At 37.2% G+C, this 15,967-nt stretch overlaps 1 protein-coding gene across 1 annotated transcript in view; it reads left to right on the top strand.

Moving 5' to 3' along the window:
- Positions 1–7,567, top strand: part of FBXO8 (F-box protein 8) — a 51,228-nt gene extending 43,661 nt beyond the window's left edge. Inside the window, exon 6 of the mRNA XM_060653764.3 lies at positions 822–7,567. Within this exon, the coding sequence (XP_060509747.1) occupies positions 822–1,009 (188 nt within the window). The 3' untranslated portion in view covers positions 1,010–7,567. The remainder of the gene's footprint in view (positions 1–821) is intronic.
- The last annotated feature ends 8,400 nt before the right edge of the window (positions 7,568–15,967 follow it).

Raw genomic sequence — 15,967 nt, 5'->3', positions numbered from 1 at the left:
TCCTCATTTGTCAACGCGGAGCCCGAAGCAGGCTTGAACTCACGAACTATGAGATCATGACCTGAGCCGAGACCAAGAGTCGGATGCTTACCTGACTGAGCCACCCAGGCGCCCCTAAACATACAGTTTTAGAAAGAAAATGAGACTTAGGTATAAATTCTTTAAAATGATTCTGGCCTGAGCATTGCATATTATTATTAATTTAACTAAAAACTTGAGAAATCATTTTTAAAGCTTTTCATAGTTCACATGTTACATAGGTAACACCTAGAACTTTTCTACTAAAATTTAATTTTAATATAACGAATCTTTATCATCTGTGTCTGAGTATATGTCTGTGTGTGTGTGCAGTATAGGCCAAGTATCCTGCATATTTTTTCATTTGACTGAGCTTTATTTATCTCTTCATATCAACGACTTTATCATGCTTATCTTATTAAGTGGCGATTACAAAACATTCACCCATCATGAAATTTGGTGAAAATGCTTTTACAAGGCGTACTATTTAACTTAGCTTTCTTAAGATTGCAGGATTCTGTAATAAAAACACTATAGTAGTAGCAAGTACTTGTAGCAAATAATACTAGCAAGTATCTTGAGGCTTGTTACTTTTTTGATAGGAAGCATCAAATACTGCCTTGGGCATATAAAGTCATCTTGTTATTGTCTCCTGCTGCTCAGGTTTAGCAATCTTTTTCCCTAGAAATTTACATTCTAATCTTGATTTCTTTAAATGGTGACAAGTTTTGCATTATAGGGTGCCTTGGGGACCACATTTTCCAAAGCAGCTAATAATTTGAGGTGTTTCTTTTTAATTCCAGATGCTGTCTATGTACTGTGCTACTCTTTGATTCTACTTTCCATTGACCTCACTAGCCCTCACGTGAAGAATAAGATGTCAAAAAGAGAATTTATTCGAAATACCCGTCGTGCTGCTCAAAACATTAGTGAAGATTTTGTAGGGCATCTTTATGACAACATCTACCTTATTGGCCACGTGGCTGCGTAAAAGCACAATGGCTAGGACTTCCACTATTAACTTCAAACTAAAGTTACCCAAGGACTTATTTAGCAGTTATGGGGGTTACATTAGTGCTGGTCATCCTGGCCTCTGTATACAATCAAGCTTGAGTGTATACCTTTTTTTTTCCTTTTACTCTTTTCTTTTTTAGTAATTTCCTTGGGGAGCTAAAGGATTTTGCAGAATTTTTCTTAATTTTGCTTATCATGTTTTGCACAAAGCAGAGCCATTGTCTGACACAGCTGTTTAAGAATGTTAAACTGACATTATACTCCAAGGGATGGTATATTTGTGCATTAGATTTGCTTGAAAAACTATTCGTTTTCATTCTTTTTAAAAATACCATGTAATGTGTACATATTTAATGAAAGAGATTTATAATCATAATTATTTTATTGTAAAGATTTTAACTAAAGCCTTTCCTTTTCTCTCAAACTGAGTTCTGAAATTTATTTGATTCTGATCTGAGCTTTTTACTGTCTTCATAAAAGTTGGATCTGACTTGGATGAAAACCAATACCAGTTTGTCTTTCCTTTGAACTTTGAAAAGAGTATTTATTGTTTTGTTGCTAGTAACAAGCAAAACAGGCACTTATTTTTATAATATAAATTCATCACTTGACTTTCCATTTTTAAAAGTTTCCTCATTTGTCATGTTTTAGACTTGTCTCAATAAGTCCTTTAAGCCATTTGAGATAGCAAAATGTATTAAATCTAAGATTTACATACATAGGAACAGAATGTTATTAGAACTTATATCTATCTGATGTCATTTGTCAAATTTTACCATTCTCTTAACTTGATGATTTGTGTTTAGAACCAGTTGAGTAAGGGATGTTGTGAATGAATAAAGGTTCTTTATTCATTCATTCATTCATTCATTCATTCAATAAATATTTACCAAGGGCCTTCCGTGTATTAAACACTGTGCTAGGTAGTAGTGATACCTAGACATGGACCCTGCCTTCATAGATGTTACATGACTAGTAACAAAAGGAAAAATACAGCTTCGTGGAGAGCAAATGTATGAAGAATAGCTTAACTAATAATCATTTAATTATGAACCACTTGGTATTGAAATGGTAAAGACTAGTATATTTATATGGTAAGTCAGAAGTTTCCTGGAAATACTAAGTGCTAAGTGAAAAGCATCAGCTTTGAAATGAGACATTATGTGATGGGTTGAACTCTAGTCTGGGGGGTGGGGGGGGAGCTTGGAGGGGCAGAAACTTGGGCTGGAGGTGTACAATCCTGGCTTCTTTAGAGATCTGATCCTAAGTAAATAGCGGTCTGGTAACATCTCAACTACAGTGATGTCCTACAGAATTTTCAGCGACACGACATAAGGTGATCAAACGATGTCAGAAGTCAAAGGGACTTTTAGACTGGGAGTAAACAAGTTCTCAGATCTTGAGGCAAGTATCTACATTTTCACATGTGCATAATTTCAAACTCCATGACAATCCTTTCTAATTTTAACTTCAAAACTAATGTATGGAAAAGTTTCTAAAGACACTAATGATAACATTATTGTTTCTATTTTCCAGTGAATGGCAGGCATCTTGCCCTCTCTAGCTCCCCCATCTTGTCTTTTTTTTTTTTTCTATCCCCAACTCTCCCTTACCATTAGGTCCTTTCTACATCTCTGTTTTAGCTTTACTCTCTCTTTTCTTTCCTTCTATTTCTTCTTCTTCTTTTTTGTATCTTCCATTTCCCAACTTTTTCCCTTTTCCTGGTTTATTTTCTCCACCCTGACCTGATTACCTGATTATAAATGTAGGCCGGCAATATTCTTTTTTTTTTTTTTTTAACATTTTCTTTGAAATTTTTCGAACGTATAAAAAAGATGCATAAAATGCCTGTATAACCACTGTGTAGATTCTACAAGTACATTGTAATTGTACTCACTTCACCACATATTTGTACATCCCCCTGTCCATCAATCAACCCATCTTATTGTTTTGATACAAGTAATCCCAAGTTTCAGACATCAGTACACTTCATTCCTTAAGCCTTCAACTTGTATATTGTTAGCTAGAGAGCTACCTTGTTTAAAGTTTTTTCTTTATAGGTAAAATTTACATTCAATCAAATGTATAAATCTTAGGGACATGAATCCATGAATCTTCATAAATGCATATACGTGAGTAAACCAAGCATGTATCAAGATAAGCAACTTTATGCAACCTGTTTATAGGTAATATTTGCACCCTTCACATAAAGTATAAAAACCTTGTAACCACATACAGTGTTTACCCCATTCTTCCATTTGTTGTCTTACAGTTGTCATATGTGTTACATAGAGTGTATGTTATAAACTCCACAATATGATAGTTTGCTTTGAGTAGTCGTATGCATTTTAAACAAAAAAAAAACCCTCCTTCATATTTACACACATTGTCATTTCGAATGCTTTTATTCCATCCCGAAAATCTAAGTTTCCTTGTAGTATCATTTATGTCAGCCTGAAAAATTTTAACATCTATTACAGTTCAGATCTCCTGCCAATTTATCATAGTTTTCTTTTACATGAAAATGCCTTTATTTTGTTTTTCTTTTTGAAGAACGCTTTTGCTGAATATATAATTCTGTGTTGACAGTTTCTTCCCCTGCCCCCTTTGATACTTTAAAGCTATTCCTCTACTGTCTTCTGGTTTCCTCTGTTTCCATTAAGAAGTCAGTGTAGGGGCACCGACTTGGGCTCAGGACATGATCTCGCGGTTTGTGGGTCCGAGACCCGCGCCAGGCTCTGTGCTGACAGCTTATACAGAGCCTGGACCCTGCTTCTGATTCTGTGTCTCCCCCTCTCTCTGCCCCTCCAGTGCTCGTGATCTGTCTCTCTCTGTCTCTCAATAATAAGTAAACATTAAAAAAAAAAAAAGTCAATGTATTCAACGTGTTTTCTCCCTGTGTGTATAATAATGCCATTTTCCTCTCACAGTTTTGTTTTGTCACATATTTTTCTGCCTCATTTTCTCTTTCCTCTCCTTTACACATGTGCTAGAACTTTTGATATCATCTCACAGATTTTTTATCTTTTTTTTCCTCTCCAACTGGATTATTTCTCTTGATCTATATTCTAGGTCACTGACTCTTCTGTAATCGTCCTTCTTTGAAGCCCATTCAATCAACTTTTTTTCTCTTAATCATGATGTTTCTTGGTTCTAGAAATTCCTTCTGGTTTTTTATAATTTACATTTCTGTACCGAGATTTCCTGTCTTCGTTTACTACAAGCACATCTTCCCTTACAACCTTGAACATAGTTAAATAGCAGCTTTAAATCTTTATCTGCTCATTTCATCCTTTTGACTGTCTCTTCTTTTGAGAATAGATTGTATTTTCCTGTTTGTTCAATATGTTAGTAATTTAGTTTTTGTCCTGGACACGGTGAATAAAATATGGTGAAACCCTGGATTATGATACATTTCTCCAAATAACTTTTTTTTTTTTTTAAGCTGGGAGTTAACTTGCAGAGCTCAGTTGCAAGCTCTCATTCCCCTGAAGTTGGTGGCAGCTTGGATATCAGTTTATTTCTTTAACCTGGCATCTTTTTTTGTCTGTACAGACTTCAGAGAGAAGCCAGAGTTTGGGGCACAGTTCCTACACACAAATCAGGGCCCTCTCTGGTTCTTTTCTTGCCATTATTTCTTTCGTAATTTTCTAGCAACTGCTGTTGCCCCAAACTCTGTCCCCTGGTTCTTCAAGTCAGTGAAACCATAGGCTATTGGGCAGACTGGGGACTCACCCTCATACAGAAAGTATAAAAATGGGAAAACTCATCCAATGCCGCCATCTTCCAAGCATTCTCTGCTCTGTAGGATCAGCCTGTATTGGATTGCTTTCCATAACTTTCAGGTAGTGGATTTCCATATTTTGTCCAGAGTTTGTGGTTTTATCTGTTCAAGGAAGAGCTATTTGGCCATCATTTGAAGTAGAACCCTCTTTGATTGGGCAGTATTCTTTTCAATACTTTTTAATCCTTTTAAAAATGATGTTATTATTGATGGAGAACACAAGCAGGGAAGGGGCAGAGGGAGAGGGAGAATCTTAAACAGGCTCCAGGCCCAGCATGAACCATGAGATCATGACCTGAGCCAAAATCAAAAGTTGGACGCTTAACCAACTGAGCCACCTTGGTGCCTTTTTTCTTCTATACTTACTGAATAAGGATTTATCCCTGGCATTTTAAAACATAAGTATGTTTATGCTCTAGTAAAGAAAAACTATCATAAGAAATGTTTACTGAATGCTTAACTCAATTAGAAATTCAGTGTTTTCCAGGGGAAGTCCCACTGGCTTTTGGGGAAGGATATTCATTATGGGAGACTGCTCCCTATAGCATAGGAAAGACATCAACATTCCTGGATTTTGCCTGCTAGATGCCAGTTCCATCCCTCAGTAATTGTGACGTACAAATAATGTTCCCCACGTATTTCCAAGTGCGTGAAGTTGGGAACTGGTGGACCTTCTTTCTGATAAAACAAGTTTACCTTTGTAAAACACAAACTCCTTATGGTACATCTGTTTAAAGTCTTTGAGTGTCTCCGTTTCTACAAAACTTCTGTACAACCTGGCCTCAGGTTATCTTTTTTTAAAGCCTCATCTCCAACATTCCTCAAATGGGGTCTGGTCTTTCTTTGCCTTTTACAAGCTGTTCTTTCTGAGATATCCTTCTCTCCCCTCTATATCTAAAGTTCCCCTACTCATCATCTAAGATCCACCTCAAATAGAAGTTATTCATCAAAGCTCTCAAATACTACCTTTCTATTATAAGGCCTGAACTAGGTAAGTGGCAGAGGATTTAGAAAAGATGAAGGAATAAATTTAAAAAATACTGAAAATTGACAGGATTTAGTGATTTTGGAGGAAGATTTTTGATTTAAGGGTCTGGCTGTCCGCTATCAAAGGTGTAGCTGCTAAGAGAAGCAACCAGTGGAATGAAATGGAACAGATGAGGATCCCAACTTTTGGATATTTTGTATTTGAAAGCATCAATAGAATGTTGATCGCAGCTGGAGAATAAGACTAGAGTTTCAAAAACTCAGGGCTGGATATGTTTGGGGGTCATATTAGCATGTAAAATGTGTTCGAAGTGAAGTATTGGAGAAAAGTCTAAGAAGTTTGAGTAGAGAGAAGCATTTGGAAAAATGGCATTATAGGTTTTGGTAGAGGAAAAGAGAGTTTGTGAAGACGATAGAAGGACCAGAGAAGAATGGTATCCCAAGAGCTAGGGCAGTGGAGTTTCAAGAAAGTTGTTGAGCTTGCGTTTGGTGCAGCCCAACCAAGTAGTTTTTTTTTTCCCATCTACACTCAAGCCTCTTTGAGTCCACCTTTTCCACTTGAGGCTGAGCTCTTTAGTTAGTAGCAGTGCTAATGGCTTTTATATGGTCTCTGACCAAATATCCTCTTGCCTGGTGTGTAATCTGAGCTCTTCTGAAACCCACAAGAGTACATATGGTCCACTGCAACTCAGGCCTGTCTACACCTTCCATCCCCACTAAGGGCTGTGCCGTTTCAAGCCCGGAACACACCATATCAACGGGGTACTGCTAGTGCATTTTTCCTACACACAATCACCAGTTATGTTTTCTAATATACAGATTTTTTTTTTTTTTTAAGAAAGGAAGGCAAGGAAAAAATGCTTAAAACCTTTGAGTCCTCCAAATTTATCATCAACAGGATTTTTCGTAAGTACATTTTAACACTCTCTAATCTCGATGAACCCTGTATTTTCACCTTTCCATTAATTTTGCTCTGTTTTCTTCTGGAAAGCGTGTAACCTCTCCCTCACATTTACCTGTTGAAATGTTATTTGTCCCTCAAAGTCCTCTTAGACTCTTTCCCCTCCAGAGACAATTCTTGCAAGTGGAAATTTGATTCTTATATCTCCCTCAGTACCTAACACAGACCTTGGCCCAGAACAGTTCCTCAATAAATCCAACTGAATTATCTTAGATCTGGTTTAGTTTCTACATAAGCATATAAAAAGATGGCTTTGCTATGCCCGTTTAACAAATAGATATTTGGAGCTTTCAGTTTTATGCAATTTATAAATTGGAATATATTAGATCTCTTCAAAGTATTTAAAACCACAAATTCAACTATGTATTCTAGATATATATTCATTTCTAGAGGGCTTCTAATTTTAAATATTTCAATGAATTGCAATACGATTGTCTTTTTTTTTTCAACTTCAAGAGTTTAAGTCATTGAACTTGCCTACACAGAGCTTTGACATTTTTTACAATAGTATAAATACGGTGCTCCATGAGAGTAAGCTTATTCAAAAGTCAACATTTAAAATAATAACTTGTTTATTGTAATTGGAGTCTGTTTTCCTGTGTTTAAAGTGAACTTCTTAAATAACGCTGTTCACTGCCTACTTTCTTTGGAAGCATTCATAATTGAATACGTCCACTGTGGGAAGCCATCCTAAGGAAATAATCCAAAATAGGGAAAGGGCAGTACTTACACCATTAGTTCTGTCATTGTTTTTAATTTAAGAAAAAAAAAAAAAAAAGGAGCTAACTGTGGAATGCCCAAAACTTGGGGCTGTTAAAACAAATAACTAGAAGATATTTGAGTGCACAGCATATCTCAGAACCTATGCTAGCCACTGGTCAAGTAGACCAAAATACATCCTTACCGTGTATTACTGTGCAGCTATGATGTTTATGAATAATATGTGAAAGCATTATAAATAATGATGAATACCAAAAGGATATGAAATTATATGTATATGTGTTCATATATATGTGCGCGCACACACACATTAAGTTACGGTGTAAAACACTGAAAAAATCTATGAATGGAAAAAGACTGGAATAAAATATATCAAAATATGGATAATGCTTTTTTTTTCTTATTTCCTCTTTCAAATAGTATTAAGGATCATATATTTTAGATAGAACTAAAGAAATTCATTGAACTGTCCAGAAGATAAAGATAAATGGTGTCCCTAAGTCAACTAGTATAGTTTCCCCTCAAAATGTTTCCATGTATTTTTACTCAAAATTTGTTTTATTTTTAAAAGACACTTGGTTGATCTGTTAAATCATTTCTGGACAAATGTTTTGTTTTCAAGCTTAGAAAAGTGGATTGTTTTATATTATTTTTGTCTCATCGAATTAAAGACCAACAAGAGAAAGATACCAAATCTTTACCGGGAAAATTTTCATTTGCTTAAAAAAAAGAAAAGAAAAGAAAAGAAAAAGGCTTTCTTCTCGGCATGGTCGGACAGGAAGGTTGGATTTAATTTAAAATGATTAATGAGATTTTGTCAGGCTCCTTGACTTTACCACCGCTGCAGTTTGTCAGTGCAACAACCTGGGAAGCCCGGACGCCACTCTGTCGCCCAAAACCACTCTCCCGGGAAGAAATTAACTGGCAAACCTAGTGTCAGGTACACGTCAGTGGCGTTGTCTTTTGGGTATTGACAGTTTAAAAGTCTGAATCAGAAATATGTAAGTTCTGGGGACGCACGTCCCTGAGATACGGTTTTCACTCTCTTTGCAAGTGGCTACTCACTTTTTCAATATGTGAGCTGTTGATGCTTTCCAAAGGGAACCTTTTTTTTTTTTTAATGTTTCTTTTTTTTTCTTTTTTTTCAATATATGAAATTTATTGTCAAATTGGTTTCCATACAACACCCTGTGCTCATCCCAAATGGTGCCTTCCTCAATACCCATCACCCACCCTCCCCTCCCTCGCACCCCCCATCAACCCAAAGGGAACCTTTTTAAGCCAACCTCTTTACTAATGTCTCTCCTCCCGGATTTGTTTTAAAAATGAAGATAAACAAGAATTGTAGGATCTCAGGTTACGTGCTGTTTTCTTCGTTGGTTGGTTGGTTTTTAAGAATTAAGGTGAAGTGTTTTTTGAAAAATGAAATAATTTTTCACTTTTGGAAAATACTTCTTAGCCATCGGCTTGACCCAATTTTATAATCAAGTTTTTAAATTAAGTTGAAAGGTTGTGATCTGACTTAACCCACCCTTTTATGCTTACTTATGTGCTTATGTTTAAAAATACAATGATCAGCTAAAACCAAGCCACTGAACATGGTTAGTTATTAGATGGTAAATGCAATGTGTAGTTTTGCTTTGGTGTTTAACTGCAAAAGAAAGCAATGCCAGACTTTACTGTCTTATGTAAAAGCCTGTCTGAAAGAGTTCAGGCAAAAGGAATTTCTTCCAACGAAAGCATAGTGAAGGTTTGAGGGTATGAGAGACACCTGAAGACTACCTTTGTAATAATTTAATATAATGCATATTTGCCAATTTTTATCGAAGCAAAACATGAACAAAGAATGCTTTCACGTTAAATGATTTCAGAGGAGTCATCTCTTCTGAGCTGTGAATTAGGCAACCTGAGGAGAGAGACACTCTGACCAGCACCAGATTTGCAATGAATCGGCTTGTGCTTCTGTTGGGGGCAGCCGGAGAAAAAGCACAGAAGAGTGGACACATCTAGAAAAGTTTATCAAGGCCGCTGCTCTTACTAAGAGGATAATAAAAAGGGCAAAACAGAGTAGCTGTGTGTATATACCTGCACACTCTCATATCACATCGCTCTGCAGTGAGTATCTTCCAAAGCAAATGTCATTTTCAGTCCTGAGGCCATGAGATCATTTATTGCATCTCTAAAATTCTCAAAAATTATATACGCCATTTTTAATATGTGTCCATTTTTGTGTTATTGAAATTTAGCAGCTTCATTACGGGTTTCCTCTAAAAATGTAGGTAATCATATTTATGAAGGAATTCAGTTATTCATTTCATTTCACTTTGGAGAGATTTGTTTTTACTACATACCTCAAAATATATATACATATTTTCTCCTTCCCTTAATCTTCAACAAAGAAAATAATACACAGTATTTTCCAAATGCCATTCAAAAAAGATTATGGCCCTTGTCAATAATAAGCCAGAAAAATGAAAAACTCTTGAGTGAGGTCAAGCTCAGATTAGATTAGTTGAAATCCAATGCCTTTGGAACAGTGTTCCCAGGGTAGCATTTATTACCATGATGAATTTGTTGGTTCTGGGTCTGGTTCTCAGCCTCAGAAATGTGGTTTTATCAACAGACCTCAAGCAAATGCATTCTCCATGGCATTGATTTTTCAATCTAGAACTGAAGGAAATGCTGCAATGATAACTTACTGAATGTGAGTTCTCTTTACCAGCCTACAGAAAGTTGATTTATGATCATGGACTCAGAGCGACAGAAGTTACCGGAATCAAACACTTTATGTATCATATCAAACAGCATAGCCAAATGCATCACTCTCTCGATAGAGATGATTGTCGCACATTTAAAATTTGATAGCTTAAGTCACTTTGCACTACGTACGGCCGACAGTTGGTTCCATTTTCCTTTTTATTTTATACTGTTCAGGGGAGCGATGTTTTGCCCTAGCCTTCCTCACCAGTTTCCCTTTTCATTGACTCAAAATGTTTCTCATACTTTTTCTTTTTTTCAAGCTTTTATTTAAATTCCAGTTAGTTAAGATACAGTGTAGTATTAGTTTCAGATGTACAATTTAGTTTCTAATACTTTCAATGACTATTACATCAACTTATTTAAAACTTTCATATAGCTGATCATGTTACAGGAATGGCCTAAAGTCATTCTGAAGCATTTTGCGCTTTTCTCACCATTTAAGGGAAATCTCATTTCTCACATATTCAAGTTCACTGTACCTTCCTTCCCCCTCCTCTCCTCCCCAGTACCTAATTTGGGGCATTATATTACATTACAGTGAAGTTTTAATTTAAATATTCAAGTAAGCCTTTAAAGACAGCTCATTTTGTGCAAGGAAGGAATTAACTAGGTGCTAGGAAGGAGAGAAAAATGAAGAAAACTGTCCCTTATGATCAAAGGCTTCAGTGGAGGAAAGCAATGATAATCCATACAGTTCTGTAATACTTCATATATAACACCACAGTTTGGCAGAGGTCTGGAGAAGTTATGAGACTTTTGGAGGTTCGCGGGAACATTTACAGGGATCAAGTGAGGCTGACCTCCAAGTACATCTTGTATATTATTAACTTTAATGAACAGAAGAAAATGTGTTAAAAGATCTTTAAAAAAAAAAAAGTAGCAGTCTAGAAAGAGTGAACAATTAACACTCACTGGCTGAGTGTGAAGGATGAATATTACTTCAGTAAGTATCATGCTGGGTGGGGGAGGGGGACAGCATGATCAAAGGCATGGAAACATAAACGTGTAGGAGGGACACAGAATGGCCACTAATCTGCTGGAACTGGATGGCAGGGTGCGAGCAGTGAGTTAGCAGCAAAGAGGACCGGAAAATACAGATTGGAGAAAGTAAGCTAAAATAGAGAGTCGGCACTTTATTTCTGTAGGCAATTGGAAAGTCTCGTGAAGAACGGTATCATTTCTGATCCCTAATTCAGGAAGATCTTTCGAAAGCCAGTCTAAACTATGAAGTCGAAATGCAACAGAACGCGGTACATTCCAGGCAATCAGTGACGAGGCCACTGTAACCGTGCAAGTGAAATATGGTGGACGGCTGACCTTCAGCGTCGTGGGGCTGGAGAGGGAGGAAAGATTTGGGAGACATTTTGAAAGCAAACCACCTTGGGGAGCTACCAGCTGTTGGATGTAAGAGGAAAGAGGTAAAAATTACTCCAAATAGTTTGAAGAAGGTATTGCTGTTACAGATAGATGGACACAAACCAAGGACACGTTTGCTTGGGCTGGGGGTAAAGTGGTGATTAGAGGAAGAGAATGAATTCCCTTTTGCTCGGATTTAAAGTACATAGAGGACAGTTATGTGAATTATTATTCAGCAGTTAGTTTGGAAATGCAATATAATGCAGAGCTCAGAGATAAAAGCTGAGCTAATATTTTGGGAGAGTCCTCAACATAAAAAATGTAGAAGAGGGGCGCTTGGGTGGCTCAGTCGGTTGAGCATCCGACTTCGGCTCAGGTCACCATCTCAGTGTCTGGTGAATTCAAGCCCCACGTCTGGCTCTGTGCTGGGCTCTGTGCTGGTAGCTCAGAGCCTGGAGCCTGTTTCAGATTCTGTGTCTCCCTCTCTCTGCCCCTCCCCCACTCATGCTCTGTCTGTCAAAAATAAATAAACATTAAAAAAATTGTTTGATGTAGAAGAAATAGCAGCATAAATACACATATTGTCATGATCACTTACACAGTGCATGAAAAATTGTAGGATCTAAATAAATAGTTGTCGAAGGAACACAGAGATTGATAAGTATTCTCAAACCACATATCCAAAAACCTCTTAGTACTTTAATAAAATGCCTTGGATATAAAAAAAAAAATTCATCCTGTTTCAATTTTAAAAATCTTTCACAGTACAATTTTAGAATTAAATAACTGCCTGTTCCGAAAATCTTCCTCTTACCTGTCCATGTCCTTGCTAGGACATGAGGTGTCCTATTTATCAACTATTCTTTGTAAATTGATAGACTGTAATTGGTCCTATAATTGGAATTATCAAAACTAAATTATCAAAACTAAAATTATCCTATACCAAATTAAATCTTGTACTGCTGATTAAGACCCATACAAATCCTCCCCTAGCCCCCACCTGAATATTTCTCAGAATCCCTAGAAACTCTGGTTCATTGTTTTCACACCTCACTGAGGTTAAGGGCTCCAAGGCATCTTCTAGGTTATGCCTTCTTGCCCTCATTTCTTCACCAGGATGCAGGTCGCTAATACACTTCTGTCGTCAGCAGTTCTCACAGTCTCGGAATAGGTGTCTTTGTAACAGACATGGGGGGAGGAATCCTCTCCCCAAAGTGCTTAGCCATAGTCTTTGAGGCCCTTCTTACTCCTCCACTGATTCTGCCTTTCGCCATCCGTGCCTTAGTTTCCCTCCAAGGCCTTCTCTGTGTGTGACTCGGCCAGACGTCTTAGTGCCACCGGCCTCACCAATTTCCCAAGCAGACCCACACTGGCCTCAGGACCACCCCAGTTCTCCTCAGCCTCTCCAGCCAGGCACCTGCCTCATAACTTGGGGGACTACAGAGTTTATTGTCTACACCAGGACACTTTGGAGAGTGCTAAAATGCTAAACCAGATGGTACTTCAAGACAACAGGCATAAACTAGGAAGTATGGTCACCCTACCCGTGACTATAATACAATGTGATAAATGCAATAATAAAAGTTTAAACACTTTTCAGTGGAAACACTGTGAATGTAATGCACCGAAGGGTCAAAATTTGTTTCCAATAAAGAACATCTCTAAATTATTTTCCACTTGGTATTCATGATAAAAACCACACCATGAAGCTGGGGCTATTTGTGCTATGCTGCACTGCAGAGCACTGGCTCTAGAAGGAAGTAATCTTGCAGCCTCTTGGAAATGTATTTTCTGACTTAGGATTCTTGCAGAGAAGCTCATTTTGTAGTTTGGTCACACCACAGGCAGCTGAGCCTCAGAAATCTCTGAGATTTCTGAGAAATCTCTGAGAAATCTCTGGGAAGATTGTGAAAATATTTAATTGACAAGAATGATAATAAAATCAAAATGATGGTTAACATTTGTCTTATGGCTCTATCACAATTAGAGGTAAGGGCTTTGTATTCTTTAACTCATTCAGCGTTAACTCATTTTTTTTTAATGTTTATTTATTTTATTTTGAGAGGGAGGAGGGGGGCAGAGAGAGAGGGAAAGGAAGAATCCTAAGCAGGCTCCATCCTCAGCAAGGAGCCTGAGGCCAGACTCCATCTCACAACTGTTGAGATCATAACCTGAGTCTAAATCGAGAGTCAGACGCTCAACCAACTGAGCCACGCAAGGCTCCCTGAACTCATTTCGCCTTTACAAGTACACTCTAAGAAGATCAACATGGTTTTAGAAAACACAGGCTGGGGAGTCCTAGGTACACTGGCTATAGTGATAGATATGTACATGCATATCTGTATCTATCTAAATATAACTGTCACCGATAAAGAATATCCCAAAAGCAAAGGGAGAAACAAATGCAAAGACTGTGAGGCGAAAACATTCGTGTACAATCAAATTAAGTTTCAGAAAACAAGGTACTGTTGTATTCACTTCTCTGTCTTAAGCACCTTAAAAAGTTACTGAAACTGGGTAGCTCAGTCGGTCAAGGGTTCAACTCTTGATTTTGGCTCAGGTCATGATCTCACAGTTCGTGAGTTTGAGCCCCGCGTGGGGCTCTGTGCTGATGATGCAGAGACTGCTTGGGATTCTCTCTCTTCTCTGCTCTTCCCCTGCTCATGCTCTCTGTCTCAAAATACATAAGTAAAGTTAATTTTTAAAAGTCATGGAAACATAAGAAAACATCAATAACTATTTTGCATGAATGGATGAATGAATGAATGAACAAATTCATAGAGGAAGATGGGTTTTGAGAAGAAGGCAGAGCTCATATCTTACATGGCCTGGTAAGTGTTGGTAAGGAATTTGGATCTTATTCAAGTGCCACGGACAGTTACAGAAGACTTAAAAAGAAGAGTGATGTGCGATTTATGTTTTTGAAACAATATTTTGATGGCTGTGTGAAAAACGGGTAACTAACTGGCTGGAGCAAGAATGAAGGAGGGAGGCTGGTTTTATCTGGCTTCTGAGGTTGTACAGATAAAAGCCAGGGAGGCTCAGAAAGGACAGTGGCAGGCGGGATATTAAGAACTGGGTGCTTCTAGGTTTTTGGCTTTCAAAACTGGGTAGATTGTGGTGCCATTTGACTGAGATGAGGAAAATTGGGAAGGAGTATGGTTAGAGAAGAAATCCAAAGGAGTTTATCCATTAAAAGAATACAAAAACCAGTTAAGAATCGGGGAACTGTTTATGATAAAATGTTAAGTAAAAAAACCAAATCACTATTCGTTATGTATACAGTAATTATGGCTCTGAAAACAATATGTTTGTGTATTGAAATAAATGAATAGAAATTATGGTTGAATAAAAACTTGGATTTATCGAGAATTTGGGTTTTTTTTTAATTTTTTAATTTAAAATTTTACTCTGCTTGTTGTAATATTATAAAATACAAATACAATTCTGTAAAACAAAACAAAACAAAAAAACAAAACAGTAAGTCCATGAGAAAAGCTTAAAATGATTGCCATCCAGAACACAAATTCATTATAATAAATTCATTAAAGCATTTTGTAATGGAATTATTTTATTTTATTTTATTTTATTTATTTTATTTTTGAGAGAGAGAGGGTGCAAATGAGTGAGGGGCAGAGAGACAGGGAGAGAGAAGTGGGGCTCGCTACGGGCTCATGTTTTATTTATTTATTTATTTATTTTATTTTATTTTGTGGGGGAGAGTGCAAGTGGGGGAGGGGCAGAGAGAGGGCTACAGAGGATCCCAAGCAGGCTTCTCACTGACAAGCTGACAGCACCAAGCCGGATGTGGGGCTCAAACTCAGGAACCAGAAGATCATGACCTGAGCTGAGACACCCAGGTGCCCCACCGGGCTCATGTTTTACCCAAAGTGGGGCTCATGCTCACCCAAAATGGGACTGGAGCTCATGAACTGTGAAATCATGACCTGAGCCGAAGTCAAATGCTTAAGGACTAAGTCACGCATGCTCCCCTGTAGAATTATTTTAAAACCACTAGAAGCTCTATTCTCAGGTCTTAAGATTCAAAGCAGTAATAATGAGGGTTTGAGGGAGAAGAGAGGTAGAGAATAAAAAATAAATAAAATAAAATAAAATAAAATAAAATAAAATAAAATAAAATAAAATAAAAAAATAAAACTCAGGTTATTGATATAACATTCTACTGGTAAAGACCTCAAGAAAAGGAAATTCCATGAACTCCCATGGCAATCCATTCCATTACTTATAACTTTAATTTTCTTAAAATTCTTCCACCTTCTTGTAACATAAGGTCTCCAAATCTCCCTATGCTGAACTGTGAGTTAAGCTGTCAGTATGGATAACAGCCAGCTGTCATCTTCAGTTTA

Source organism: Panthera onca, chromosome B1 (genome assembly GCF_046562875.1).
Source record: "Panthera onca isolate mPanOnc1 chromosome B1, mPanOnc1 haplotype 2, whole genome shotgun sequence".
Lineage (NCBI taxonomy): Eukaryota > Metazoa > Chordata > Mammalia > Carnivora > Felidae > Panthera > Panthera onca.
This window is presented reverse-complemented; position numbering and strand designations above follow the sequence as displayed.